Raw genomic sequence first — 15,004 nt, 5'->3', positions numbered from 1 at the left:
TTCAAAAGCATCAATTCCTCGGCATTCAGCTTTCTTCACAGTCCAACTCTCACATCCATACATGACCACTGGAAAAACCATAGCCTTGACCAGATGGACCTTGGTTGGCAAAGTAATGTCTCTGCTTTTTAATATGCTATCTAGGCTGGTCATAACTTTCCTTCCAAGGAGTAAGTGTCTTTTAATTTCATGGCTGCAATCAGCATCCGCAGTGATTTTGGAGCCCCAAAAAATAAAGTCTGACACTGCTTCCACTGTTTCCCCATCTATTTCCCATGAAGTGATGGGACCAGATGCCATGATCTTTGTTTTCTGAATGTTGAGCTTCAAGCCAACCTTTTCACTCTCTTCTTTCACTTTCATCAAGAGGCTTTGTAGTTCCTCTTCACTTTCTGCCATAAGGGTGGTGTCATCTGCATATCTGAGGTTATTGATATTTCTCCCAGCAATCTTGATTCCAGCTTGTGCTTCTTCAAGCCCAGCATTCCTCATGATGTACTCTGCATATAAGTTAAATAAGCAGGGTGACAATATACAACCTTGACGTACTCCTTTTCCTATTTGGAACCAGTCTGTTGTTCCATGTACAGTTCTGACTGTTGCTTCCTGACCTGCATACAGGTTTCTCAAGAGGCAGGTCAGGTGGTCTGGGATTCCCATCTCTTTCAGAATGTTCCACAGTTTACTGTGATCCACACAGTCAAAAGCCTTGGCATAGTCAATGAAGCAGAAATAGATGTTTTTCTGGAACTCTCTTGCTTTCTCCATGATCCAGCAGATGTTGGCAATTTGATCTCTGGTTCCTCTGCCTTTTCTAAAACCTGCTTGAACATCTGGAATTTCACGGTTCACATATTGCTGAAGCCTGCCTTGGAGAATTTTGAGCATGACTTTACTAGTGTGTGAGATGAGTGCAATTGTGTGGTAGTTTGAGCATTCTTTGGCATTGCCATTCTTTGGGATTGGAATGAAGACTGGCCTCTTCTAGTCCTGTGGCCACTGCTGAGTTTTCCAAATTTGTTGGCATATTGAGTGCAACACTTTCACAGCATCATCTTTCAAGATTTGAAATAGCTCAATTGGAATTCCATCACTTCCACTAGCTTTGTTCATAGTGATGCTCTCTAAGCCCTTCTCTTTTCTGGAACACACCATGATTTCAGGCCTTTGTGTATGCTGTTTTCTGTTTTGGGGGATTCCCTCCTTCCATCCCTATTCCTTTTATATCTGTTGTACTCCCTGTGGTCAGCATATCATATATCTATCCATCATCCCCCCAGTTATTCATGTTTCATCCATCCAACCAACCAACCAACCAATCAGCATAATTGCTCTAGAGCTGCTATCCAGCATGCCCACTGCTCTTCTTACCTCACCAGCCCTGCCTATCCCTTCCGTCCCCAGAAGAACCATCATTTCTTCCTTACGATGTCATCCTTACCTCTCTTAACACTGGAATCCGTTGTGCTGTTTGTTTGCACTCGTGCTCCCCTCTGATGCTGATGAGCTCCTCAAGGAATGGAGCGTGTCTTCACTCACTTTGCAGCCTGAACTCCAGCACAGAGCCTGACAGTCACGTCTGTGGCTGAGGAATTCCAGTTTCTCAAGCCCTGTCTATTTCTAGTGGTGACTGATACAGGCATAGAGATGATGGTCTTTGGAAGGAAGGTCTTTTTTTTTTTTTTTTTCTGAATGGAATCAGACCCAATCTGAGTGTGAAGTGTAACTCACTTTTGGGGAAAGCCTCACAGTCCAGCAGGTCTCCCTGAAACTCCTCTCCTTTCTCCCCACACTTTCATGCAGGAATAGAGGGGACAGTGAGATTGGAACAAGCAAAAGGATGCTGTAAACTTCTGTAGAGAGATTTCAAGTGACCTCCAGGACTGTTCAGTGTGGATGGTTAAATATACCTTTGGTGCAGGTTTTATCTCGTCCTTTTTTGAGGCAGGTAGGTGGGGGGAAGGGGAGCAGAGACTCTGAGACCTTGGAGGAGATAGATTCTAAGAGCCATAACATGAATGTAGCATTAGTATTTGGACAGACAAGTTTTTGAGCTAAAGTGAAGTGAAAGTCGCTCAGTCGTGTCTGACTCTTTTCAACCCCATACACTATATAGTCCATGGAATTCTCCAGGCCAGAATACTGGAATGGGTAGCCTTTCACTTCTCCAGGGGATCTTCCCAATTCAGGGATCGAACCCAGCTCTCCAGCATTGCAGGTATATTCTTTACCAGCTAAGCCACCAGGAAAGCCCAAGAATACTGGAGTGAGTGGCCTATCCCTTCTCCAGTGGATCTTCCCGACCCAGGAATTGAACCTAAGTCTTCTGCATTGCAGGCGGATTCTTTACCAGCTGAGCTATCAGGGAAGCCTGGTAGTTGCTTTTTTTTTTTTTCCTGAATGGAATCAGACCTAATCTGAGTCTGAGGTGTGACTCTCACATTTGGGGAGAGCCTCACAGTCCAGCGGGTCTCCCTGCAGCTCCTCTCCTCCTTTTTCCTCATACTCTTTTGAGCTAAAGAGTTCAATAATTTTACTTTCCTGAAATGGGAGCTATAAACTTATAGTAGAAGCTATAAAAATTTATTGGGAGAATCACAAAGATGAGTCCACTTTCAATGCCAAATAATGAAATGTGGGAAAGAAGAGTTAAGACTGATAGGCTGCTGCTGCTGCTTAGTCGTGTCCAACTCTTTGTGACCCCATGGACTGGAGCCCACCAGGCTCCTCTGTCTGTGGAATTCTCCAGGCAAGAATACTGGAGTGGGTTGCCATTTCCTTCTCCAGGAGATCTTCCCAACCCAGGGATTGAACTCATGTCTCCTGCATTGGCAGGTGGATTCTTTACCACTGAGCCACCTAGGAGAGTGAACTAAAGAAGCAGCAGCGCCTTGGTGCTGCCTTAACATGTGGCTGCTTGAAAGGATGCTGGGGTTTGACCCACACAACTGCTATGTGTTTGAAATGTGCTCTTTTCTAGTAACGAGAAGGACTGCATTTGGAAATGTAGTTTTGGTCATTTGAGGCAAACATTTTAATAGCCTCTTTGAGAGAAGAATATTTTGTGCGAGTATCAGAAGGGTAATGCATGACTTCTTTTGCACAACCACTTGATAGCAGTTTCACTGCTGCAGGGGACTTCTACCAGAGGCAGAAAATACACGGAGCTTAGGGTGGTAAACAGTCACCAGTGGGAGCTCCACAAATGTTTAGGGAGGTTAGATCGGGGCTTATTATGACCAGAATATCAGCAGCTCTTTATTGATATTTATGAACTCTTTCCAGCAGCAGTTGTGAGCACTGAGGACCGAGCACAGGGCTTAGTGGATAGCAGGGGAACAAGAGCCTCCCTCCTGGAGCCACCCCCCGCCCCCAGGGCTCCTCTGGCCTCGGGCATGGACTCCAGCCTCTTGGAAACACTTGCCCCCTTGAAGTGTCCACCTCACCCTGACCCCTGGCTTTACTGCCCTTCTCAGAGGTACTTTCTTGATAATTTGGTGAAAGAATAATCAGGTGGAACATTACCTTTGCCTTCCGCCTCCCTTCATGGACATGGGTCAAGTTCCTGTTTATCCTGGGATCTGTAGTCCAGATTGAATATTTCCTCTTGGCCCTTATGAAAACTAAGAACCTCTGAGGTGCTACCCACACTCCCGATCATCTGTCCCAGAGGCTGTATTTTAACAATCTCTCGTTTTCTTTTCAGAAGGTAAGAGGCGCATCTGGTGGTGCTTTACCCAAAAGGAGGAATTCCAAGATTTTTTTAGGTAATGTAATTAGTTGTCAACAGTTTTCTGTGTGTGTGTGTGTGTGTGTGACTGCGCGTGTTTGATTTGGAGCAACTGGCTGTTTACTGCTCTACAGTTTAAAGATGAGAGGAACCAATTTCACTCGAGATGGTCTGTCTCCACTTTGTGTTTACCTGTGGTGAAGGATGCTTCCAACACACTTGTAGGGTTACTGTTTTGAAGCAATTAGGCTGATAGTGCCTGGAGAGAGATTGTGCTTCTGCTTCTGGTCTCCTTTTTCACTGCCATTAAAGTTTTTTCTTTTTCTTTTTTTAATATTAGCCAAACTACTTGTATTTATTTGTACTTCACTATTTTTTTCTACTAATATTGTTTTTGTTGCTGTTGTTGCTCTAGTATCCCACGCTGCATTCGGTTGTCGTTTCCTTAATCCTGTCTAATCTGTGATAGCTCTGTAGACTTTTAAAATCTTTAATAATTGTGACACTTTTGAAGAGTACTGGCCAGTTATTTTGTGGACTGTACCTCAATATGGATTTATCATGTGACTTCATGGTGCGTTTTTGGCCAGAATTCCTCAGAGGTGATGGCCCCTCTTCAGGGCCTGCCATCAGGGAGCACGTGAAGCTGAACTGTCATGCTGGTGATGCTTAACCTTGATCACTTGTTAAGATGCTGTCTGCTGGGTTTTTCCACTGTGAGGTTAAGGTAGAGTTAATAAATATTTTGAAAGTGATACTTGGACATGATACTAAAGCTTGTTTCTCCTCAAGTTTTTGTTCACTAATTTTATTATCCATTGGTGGATCTTGCCTGTAACAGTGTGGTGTTTATCTAATAGTGATTTTCTGTCTCCCTCATTCAGAAGAGCCAGTTTTGCTCATACAAGTGAGGACAGGCTTCTATCTCATGTAATCATGATCAGATGTCATATTAAACTTCCTGTATGGTTTTCCTGGGAGAAAAAATGGTTTGATAATTTTTGACCAGGCAAGTTTGTATCTGGAAATGCCTAGGATTATTGTTTGGAAGGAATTTCAAAATTGTTTGCATGTTGTAATTTTATTTTGGTTAAAAAATATATGCATACATGTGTATGTGTATCTCTATGTGTACATAATGCATGTATATGTGTATGTACTTACATATATGTGTGTATATGTATGCATGTACATACATTCTCATATACATACGTAACTGAGAGTCTAGTAGTGTCTGGCAAAATGTGCTCCAAATTGTTAACAGTAACTCCTTCCTGATGGTGACATTAGTTTTCATCTTTTTGCTTATTTGTGTTTAAAATCTTTTTCTGTAACAAAAAGACACATTGATTGTTTGAAAAGTAAAGCCATTGGCTGTCTTGCAGCTGAGTTTCCTTCATGGTTGGGTTCTCTGTTACTCTGCACTGGGTCCACTCTTGCTGTCTTTTCTCCATATTTTCAGCCTATGGTTTTCTTTATGAGGCTTATCTGCAGTTGGTGTTTCCACACTGGCCAGTCTTTCCCACTGCTCAGCATGGCTTTGGACCACAACCCAGGTTAACCAACTAGACTCGGAGAAGCTTAGAATAAGCGTGAAAGCTGAAATGATTGAATACATTTTGATGTTTTGGTTATAAGCCTTCGGCTCCCTTGCACTACTAGTGATAACGGACTTCTTCTGAATTAAATGACATCAGCATGGCATTCTTAAACATCCTGAGCTGCTGTTGTTGTTTTTCATTATTTTCTTTGGTTGAGTAAAGGAGTTAGCTGACCTCTTGTCCTTTAACCTTTGTGTTTTTACTCAAAAGACCCTGCAGTTTGATTTTTCTAATTATCATATTAGTGGTAGAGGATATTGTCAGGTAACTTTTAAAAAAATAATCCAAAGGTAAGCATTGAGGTGTTGTGCTTCATACTGTGTGGACCCCTCCATTGCTTCCTGGGAGCACTCGCCCACCCTTTCATTTCAGTGGGACTTTTTCTATGGGCTGCTCTCTGTGTTCTCTCAACATTTCATGTCTTAGAAAGCCAGAAACTCACAATCCAGCAAAAATGTTCTATTTGGATTGTACCAGTTTTTAAAAAACTTAGATTTGAATGTCATTGGCACTCTGGGATTTGCCCTAGGCCCCAGTTCTTTCTATGATTTTATACTCAGATACTTCACTAACTTATATTAGAAAGAATTATGTTTCACAAGCCTGATTTAAAGCCTCAACTAGTGCTTCATAACTCCCAGTAGCAGCCACTATACTCTTACCACACCCATCATAGCTCTGTTTTAAAGGTGGTGTGGCCTGTAAATTAATTTCAGTGAAGGACTGTATTAGACTTATACTGTGCTGTGCTCCCATCATGTCTGACTCTTTGCAACCCCATGGACTTAGTCCTCCAAACTCCTCTGTTCATGGAATTTCCCAGGCAAGAATACTGGAGTGGGTTGCCATTTCTTCCTCCAAGGGATATTCCTGACTCAGGGGTCAAACCCATGTCTCCTGCCTCTCCTGCATTGACAGGTGGATTCTTTACCACTGAGTCACCTGGGTAGCCCTGTATTAGGCTTACCTCTGGTTTATTTAACAAGAATTAAAAAATATTGGTGAATTTAAATGAGGTAGATGTTAATTTCTTTTATTTCATGTAGATGTAGAGGATGTTGCTGCTGCTGCTAAGTCGCTTCAGTCGTGTCTGACTCTGTGTGACCCCATAGACGGCAGTCCACCAGGCTCCCCAGTCCCTGGGATTCTCCAGGCAAGAACAGTGGAGTGGGTTGCCATTTCCTTCTCCAATGCATGCAAGTGAGAAGTGAAAGTGAAGTCGCTCAGAAAGTGAGTCGTGTCCAACTCTTAGCGACCCCCTGAACTGCAGCCTACCAGGCTCCTCCATCCATGGCATTTTCCAGGCAAGAGTACTGGAGTGGGATGCCATTGCCTTCGCTGGTAGAGGATGTTGGGAAACAGCAAGTCCAGGCTGATGTGATGCCCTCATATTCATCAGATTCTAGGTTCTTACCATATTTCTGTTTCACCCTCCATCCTGGTCTGTGATTTCTAACCTCATGGTCATTTCATGGTCCAAAATAGCTGCTGGAATTCCAGCCATCACATCTCCATTCTGGAAAGCAGGGAAGAAAAAGGGGAAGGGACAAAAAAGAATCTAATCTCCCAGTTTATTCATTTTCCTTTTGTCAGCGTTCTCACAGATCCCAATGCCACACTTTAGTTTATACTTCTCTGGTCAGAAATTGGTCACATGCCTATGCTGTGTGCTGCATAGGAGGCTGGAAAGCAAAGTCTTATTAACTGGCTTCAGTGAGTAAAGTCTGTTACTAAGGAAGAAGGGGAGAGTAAAGTCTGTTACTAGCCACTTAGCCTACTGGTCCAGTGGCTAAGACTCCATGGTTCCAATGCAGGGGGCTGGGGCTTGATACTTGGTTAGGGAACTAGATCTTACATCCCACACCTGAGAGTTTGCATGCTGCAACTAAAGATCCTGCATGCCACAACTAAGACCTGGCATGCCAAATAAATAAATAAAGATTAAAAAAAGAAGAAGGAGCGAATGAATACTGGGAGGCAGCATGTAGCCTCTGCCACAATTTCCTTCCCTAAAAAGGGACATTGGGTTGTTTCTTCAAGAAAAGGAAACAAGCTCAGAAATCCCTTGCAGACTCTTTGTTTCTTTGACTAGAAAGTACCTTTTCACTGCTATTGAAATATAGTTATGATGACCCTCCGTTCCCTTCACAAAACACATGCAGATGACTAACGCTTTCTCCTGGATAGAGGCTTTTTATCCCCTTTCACTTAATGACTTTATGACTAATTCCTTTCCAGTTGGCTCAATACTGACATTGAAACCACTGAATCATTCAGTTGTGACCTTCATATTTATTTTAAAAGGGAAACTGAGGCTATTAGCTAGTGCTGTATGCTTACCCAAGTCTCCTGAACCCCATTCTGCCCCTACGTTCAAGTTAACTCTTTCTCCTGATTACCTCGATAGTCAGCTAAATGAAATCCTAGTTAAGGATCCATCCCTCAGTTCTCACTTTTGCTGGTAACTCTTTTTAGAATCAATAGTGACAGTTATTGGTAATTTTTGAATCAGAGAATTTTCGTGCTTCTCTTAGGAGAGAAATTTAAATTTAAATTTAGGATTTTAAAAATATTCTTTGAAATATGTAGCACATGGACAAAGCTTAAAATTGAAAAGTTTTAAGAGCCTCTGTAACAAAAAGTAAGTTTTTCTCCCTTCCCTGTGTCCTAGCCACTTAGTTACCCAGAGACAAATAGTAGTTTCTGTTTGTACATCCTTATGTATGTTGTGTATTCCTCCAGTAATAGTTTAGACCTATGCCATGCTTTTAGATTTTATGTAGGTGGTGGGGAGCCATTAACACTTTGGTTCCCAAAATGTGTCCTGAGACACTCCAGGTTGCCACAGCAAACTCACAGGTAAATCACAGGATATTTTAACTCTTTAAGGGAACACAGTGATGCTTGAACATTGCATGAACGAGTAGCTTGATGCAGTCTTGCTATTAGAGTATCCCAAAGATAGGCAATGCCAAAGAATGCTCAAACTACTGCATGATTGCACTCATCTCACACGCTAGTAAAGTCATGCTTAAAATTCTCCAAGCCAGTCTTCAGCAATACATGAACCGTGAACTTCCACATGTTTATGCTGGTTTTAGAAAAGGCAGAGGAACCGGAGATCAAATTACCAACATCCACTGGATCATCGAAAAAGCAAGAGAGTTCCAGAAAAAACATCTATTTCTGCTTTATTGACTATGCCAAAGCCTTTGACTGTGTGGATCACAACAAACTGTGGAAAATTCTGAAAGAGAAGGGAATATCAGACCATCTGACCTGCCTCTTGAGAAACCTGTATGCAGGTCAGGAAGCAACAGTTAGAACTGGACATGGAACAACAGACTGGTTCCAAATAGGAAAAGGAGTACGTCAAGGCTGTATATTGTCACCCTGCTTATTTAACCTCTATGCAGAGTACATCATGAGGAACGCTGGGCTGGAAGAAGCACAAGCTGGAATCAAGATTGCTGGGAGAAACAATAACCTCAGATATGCAGATGACACCACCCTTATAGCAGAAAATGAAGAAGAACTAAAGAACCTCTTGATGAAAGTGAAAGAGGAGAGTGAAAAAGTTGGCTTAAAGTTCAACATTCAGAAAACTAAGATCATGGCATCCGGTCCCATCACTTCATGGCAAATAGATGGGGAAACAGTGAAAGCAGGGGCTGACTATTTTTCTGGACTCCAAAATCACTGCAGATGGTGACTGCAGCCATGAAATTAAAAGACGTTTACTCCTTGGAAGGAAAGTTATGACCAACCTAGGCAGCATATTAAAAAGCAGGGACATTACTTTGTCAACAAAGGTCCATCTAGTCAAGGCTATGGTTTTTCCTGTAGTCATGTATGGATGTGAGAGTTGGACTATAAAGAAATCTGAATGCCGAAGAATTGATGCTTTTGAACTGTGGTGTTGGAGAAGACTCTTGAGAGTGTCTTGGACTGCAAGGAGATCCAACCAGTCCATCCTGAAGGAGATCAGTCCTGGGTGTTCATTGGTAGGACTAATGTTGAAGCTGAAACTCCAATCCTTTGGCCACCTGATGAGAAGAACTGACTCATTGGAAAAGACCCTGATGCTGGGAAAGATTGAGGGCAGGAGGAGAAGGGGCTGACAGAAGATGACATGGTTAGATGGCATCACTGACTCAATGAACATGGGTCTGGGTGGACTCCGGGAGTTGGTGATGGACAGGGAATGCTGTGGTTTATGGGGTCGCAAAGAGTCAGACACACTGAGCAACTGAACTGAACTGATATTCCTTTCAGTGACTTCATCTCTTTTTGAAGCGGTCTTGTTTTTAGCGGTTTCTATGGTAAAAAGGCAAGTATCATGTGAAAATAAATGTGGCATGGAAAATAAGGGAGACAGTGTCCAGTCTGCTTCAAAAGAACTTCTGCCATGCCTTCCAGGTGCACACATCCCTTTAGTCAGGGATTATGGCATCACTGACTCGATGGAGATGAGTTTGAGTGAACTCCGGGAGTTGGTGATGGACAGGGAGGCCTGGCGTGCTGTGATTCATGGGGTCGGAAAGAGTCGGACATGACTGAGCAACTGAACTGAACTGAAGAGGGAAATAAAACATTTATTTCCTTTCAGTTTATGTGTATTATTTTTTCAAATGCCTGCTAACTTGTTAGAGCATAAATATTTGTTATTCTTGCCTGGAGAATCCCAGGGACGGGGGAGCCTGGTGGGCTGCCGACTCTGGGGTCTCACAGAGTCAGACATGACTGAAGTGACTTAGCAGCAGGAGCAGCAGCAAATATTTGTTATATATTGAGTTATTAAGTTATTTGTTATAGTTATTAAATAGTTATTCAGTTATACTAAATAGAATATTGGGCATGTCTTTTGGTTTAGGGCCACTGTGCAAAAATTGCTGGGAAGCTAAAGGGCGCTGTGAACTGAGAAATTGGGCAGCTCTGCATTCATGTTTTTAAGCTAGAAAGGGGCAATATTAGCCTGTCTTTGACAGAGATAATTTACAACAATGTGAAAGATTGTGGATTTGGGAGTTGGCTGATACAAAACTACTGTTTTATGGGATGGAAGGAGAGAAGAGGGAGTTGAAGGGAGTCCAGGATCTTCACAGAAATACGCCAGGACTCATGATGAGATTCTCACCTCATCTCAAATATTCTTTATGTTAAAGCTACAAATGTGTAGTCATGTAAATAACTGGTTCAGTTAAGTCGCTCAGTCGTGTCCGACTCTTTGCGACACCATGAATCACAGCACGCCAGGCCTCCCTGTCCATCACCAACTCCCGGAGTTCATTCAAACTCATGTCCATCGAGTCGGTGATGTCATCCAGCCATCTCATTCTCTGTCGTCCCCTTCTCCTCCCGCCCGCGATCCTTCCCAGCATCAGAGTCTTTTCCAGTGAGTCAGCTCGTCGCATGAGGTAGTTAATTTAATTAAAAAGATCATCTCTTTGGTATGTCATACAACAGTGTTAGGGCTTCCCTGGTGGCTCAGACGATAAAGAATCTGCCTTCAGTGCAGGAGACCTGGGTTCGATCCCTGGGTTGAGAAGATCCCCTTGAGGAGGAAATGGCAACCCACTCCAGTATTCTTGCCTGGAGAATTCCATGGACAGAGGAGCGTGGCGGGCTATACTCCATGGGGTCTCAAAGAGTTGGACACAACTGAGTGACTAACACAAAACAGGGTTAAATGTTCACATTTCTATTGACTCCTCTACCAGCCTCCCCCCACAGCTTTCACAAATAGGAGTAAATGAGTCAGCTCTTTTGTGTCTGAAGACTGGGATGTCGAAAAGCTACTGCTAAACCTCAGAGAGCTTACATTCCACCTTTTTGCCTTTAACCTTGACCTTCATACTTGATGAGGAATAGGTGGAAAACAGAGCAGCTGCGGAAAGTTCCTGGAACAGACCTGCTCAGGAAACTTATCTGCGCCTATAACGACCAGAAGTTTCAAGGAAACTCTGTTTTGTCCTTTCCTTCTGAGTAGGTCATAGAGCAGGGTCTGGGCTCAAGGAGCTGCCCCCATACCCTCTTGGGAGGGTGTGCAGTTGGTCAGATTTCCCAGCACTGATGCAGGAGGCTGCTCACTTCCAGCACACAGATTAACAAATTAATGTTAGTTAATTTGTTACAGTCAGACTGAGAGAACCCTGAGCCGGGCTTCAGAGCCCTGGCTTGATTTAGAGATCCTTTCCTCTGCTGTACCACTTTGTAGTGACTTCTTGCAATGGCTGTGGTCCCATCTACTTCTCAGGGATCTGAGCAGATCACTGAGGTAGAGTTAAAGAAGGGGTATTATAAAATAAAATTTGTTTTTTAACTTAGAGAAAGAGCCCATACAGGAATTACCAGTTCATTGTCCCAGTAACTGTTTGAAAGAGGTTGGGGGTCCTTTTTCTGCTGGTCCCTAGCCCTTAGTTACCCTGTAGTTTCCTTAACTAGATATTTTGGGCTGGTGAGACTCTAATTCGAAAAGTTTAGAGGTTGTAGACTTATATTTAGAATCAAAGGGTCATGTATATTTAGGGGAAACTTTAACTTTGCCAGTTAGATTCAGAGTGTAGGTTACCTCTGCTGAATGTGGGCTTCCCTGTTGGCTCAGACGGTAAAGAATCTGCCTGCAATGCAGGAGACCAGAGTTCGATCACTGGGTTAGGAAGATCCCCTGGAGAAGGGAATGGCAAGCCACTCCAGTACAAAGCTCTGCTTTTTTGCATGACAGCAGTCTTGCTTTTTTAACAGACATCAGTTACCAATGTAAAAAAGCCCCAAACTGAAACAGCACTTTGGATGCGCTAGCTTTGCTTTTGTCTTTATTTTTTTCTTTTTTAAAAATTTTTATTTATTTATTTTTTTGTTTTATTGGAGGCAAATTACCTTACATTAATATATTGGTTGGTTTTACCATACATTGACACGAATCCACCCTGGGTGTACATGTGTTCCCCCTCTTGAACCCCCCTCCCACCTCCCTCTTCCCCATATCCTCCCATATCCTCCCTCCAGGTCATCCCCGTGCACCAGCCCCAAGCATCCTGTATCGTGTCGAACCTGGACTGGTGATTCATTTCACATATGATAATATACATGCTACAATGCCATTTTCCCAAATCATCCCACCTTCACCCTCTCCCACAGAGTCCCAAAGACTGTTCTATATACCTATGTCTCTCAAAAAACTGGAAATAGAACTGCCAGAGCAATAGAACATCAGAGCAATTGCACTCCTGGGCATACACATCGAGGAAACCAGAATGTACTCCAGTGTTCACTGCAGCACTCTTTATAATAGCCAGGACATGGAAGCAACCTAGATGTCCATCTGCAGATGAATGGATAAGAAAGCTTTGGTTCATATACACAATGGAGTATTTTTCAGCCATCAAAAAGAATGCATTTGAATCAGTTCTAATGAGGTGGATGAAATTGGAGCCTATTATACAGAGTGAAGTAAGCCAGAAAGAAAAACATCAAGAGAGTATACTAATGCATATATATGGAATTTAGAAAGATGGTAACCTTAACCCTGTATACGAGACTGCTTTTGTCTTTAACATGCTGGTGCTGTTAACTTCCTAAAGTCTCCTTTCCAGACGCTTGTGGAGTGTGTGGTGTGTGCTGGGCATTGTGCTGGGACTAGGGATTTGAAGGTGAATAAGACTCACTTCCTGTGCTTAGAGCTTACCATCTAGAAGCATCTGAAGTTTATATCTTCTCCACATTTGGATCACGTAGAAGACCCCCATGATATCCTGGTCCTCCTGAAACTGACTTCAGCATTGCTTTGGAGCTGTCAGCCAAAGGGAAGGGAGGGCACTTGTGCTTATGTTAGTTGTTAATAGTGTGGAGAAGAGAGGATGATGATGGTGAGGGTGATGATGGAAGTGATGGCAGCTATTTTATGGAGCCCCTCGCCCCTACCAGATCCTAACCAGGTGCCTTAAAACCTTATCTTCTTTAATTCTCTCAACAATCATACTGGGTAGCTAATATTGTCTGTCGTCTCCTCGTGAGGAAGATAAACTTGGAAAGAACTTTCCCAGGCTTATGTAGCTAGTCAACATCAGAGTGGGATTATTTTTTTTGGACTTAGTTTATCATTGTTTTTGGCCAGGTAAGATTTAAATTAGCATTATGAATTGTATATGTTTTCTCTGGGAAAAAAAAAACCATTTAGATTATGTGTTATAGAGCTGAATCTATACACAAAACCAAAAGGTTTATACTTTGGTTATTCAAAATTATTATGCACAATATAATAAAGAAGAATTTAAGAATAAAGTTCATCCCCTTGTTCTTTTCTTTTTTTTAGCCTTGCTATGCAGCTTGTGGGATCTTAGTTCCCTGGCCAGGGATCGAACCTGTGCCCTCGGTAGTAAAAGTGTGGAGTCCTAACTCACTGAACCGCCACAGAATTCCCCATTCATTGTTTTCATTTGTTCAGATTTCCTTCCAATTTTTGTCTATGAATATAACTAGTATAAAGTTGTCTTTTCAGTGAAGATGACCTTTATAATTTTAGCATTAACATGGCATAAACATTTCCATGTTTCTACACAGTCTAAAAAAATGTCATTTAAGTAATATTCTAGTAAGTTAAAAACCATTCTCATTGAACATTTAGGTTCTAATTTTTAAAAATTAGATACTGGGACATTCTTATTTTTATAACATAGGATGTCTATCTTTGTTTGAATCATTTTCTTTAAATAAAAGCCTCTAGTTATTTCTTAAACTCTTAGACTCTTCTTTGACATTGTTTTTTTGTGAAAACAACCTCTTATGGCTACCTAACAATGTTATTTATTTTGGCATTTCCAATTCTTATTATTTAGAACCTTTTATTAAAATGTGTAGACTGTGTTCCAGCTGTTTCTCACTTTCCACTTAAAACTGCTCTCCCTTTGAAAATTTAAGAGCAGATCTGTACATAAAAAGGTACCAGGTTGAGGCTTTTGAAGCATACAACAAGGTTGTAACAGAATCTAGATCCCTTGGTTCTCAGCTGGCTGCTTCGTCTAGTAAAATAACTTTCTCCTGTTTACAGAGCCCGTATTTGTGTGTGTGTGAGTGGAAGATGGCTTGAGAGCTCTTTGTCACCATGGTTCCAACTGTCTAAATATACAAACATGATCTGGGTTTCTGCCATCCATATGAATGCAAGGCTGGAACGTCCACGTAAATATTGTGACAGGACACTTCCGTGAGCCTTTGCCTAACCTTTCCCAGAGACTAGCCAAGCAAAGAGGTGATGACTTGATAGATACCAGGCCAGACTTCCTTACTGAAAATGCTCCACGACCTGAGGACAACAGGACTGCTTAGATTATAGGGTTCCCCCCTCTGGCTTAGTGCCTCAACAACTCTTAGTGGGGAGGGAGAGGCTAGGAAAGAGAGAGACAGAGGGAGGGAAATTGAGATTTTATTTTAAAATAGGTCACCAGTAAATGGTAAGAATTATTATGTGCCAGGTTTCTTGTTTATAATTTATTCTACATGTAAACTGGGTGAGATTAGTTTTATTATCTCCATTCTACAAATGAGGAAACTAAGTCTTAGGGAATTTGTGACTTGACGAAAGAAACATTAATTTTGGAGCCAGAGTTGAAGCTGGGCTTATCTACTCTCAAATCCGTGTACTTTCTTCTGTTGCGTTAGGAGAAATATTCCA

At 42.2% G+C, this 15,004-nt stretch overlaps 1 protein-coding gene across 3 annotated transcripts in view; it reads left to right on the top strand.

Moving 5' to 3' along the window:
- Positions 1 to 15,004, top strand: part of USP13 (ubiquitin specific peptidase 13) — a 137,879-nt gene that overhangs the window by 29,601 nt on the left and 93,274 nt on the right. For all 3 annotated transcript variants that reach the window (XM_088838877.1, XM_088838881.1, XM_088838878.1), the window contains exon 3: positions 3,707 to 3,767. In XM_088838877.1, the coding sequence (XP_088695003.1) occupies positions 3,707 to 3,767 (61 nt within the window). The remainder of the gene's footprint in view (positions 1 to 3,706; positions 3,768 to 15,004) is intronic.

The sequence above is a fragment of the Moschus berezovskii genome, chromosome 1, assembly GCF_049115385.1.
Source record: "Moschus berezovskii isolate FMDL1 chromosome 1, NW_MosBer_1.0, whole genome shotgun sequence".
Taxonomy (NCBI): Eukaryota; Metazoa; Chordata; class Mammalia; order Artiodactyla; family Moschidae; genus Moschus; species Moschus berezovskii.
This window is presented reverse-complemented; position numbering and strand designations above follow the sequence as displayed.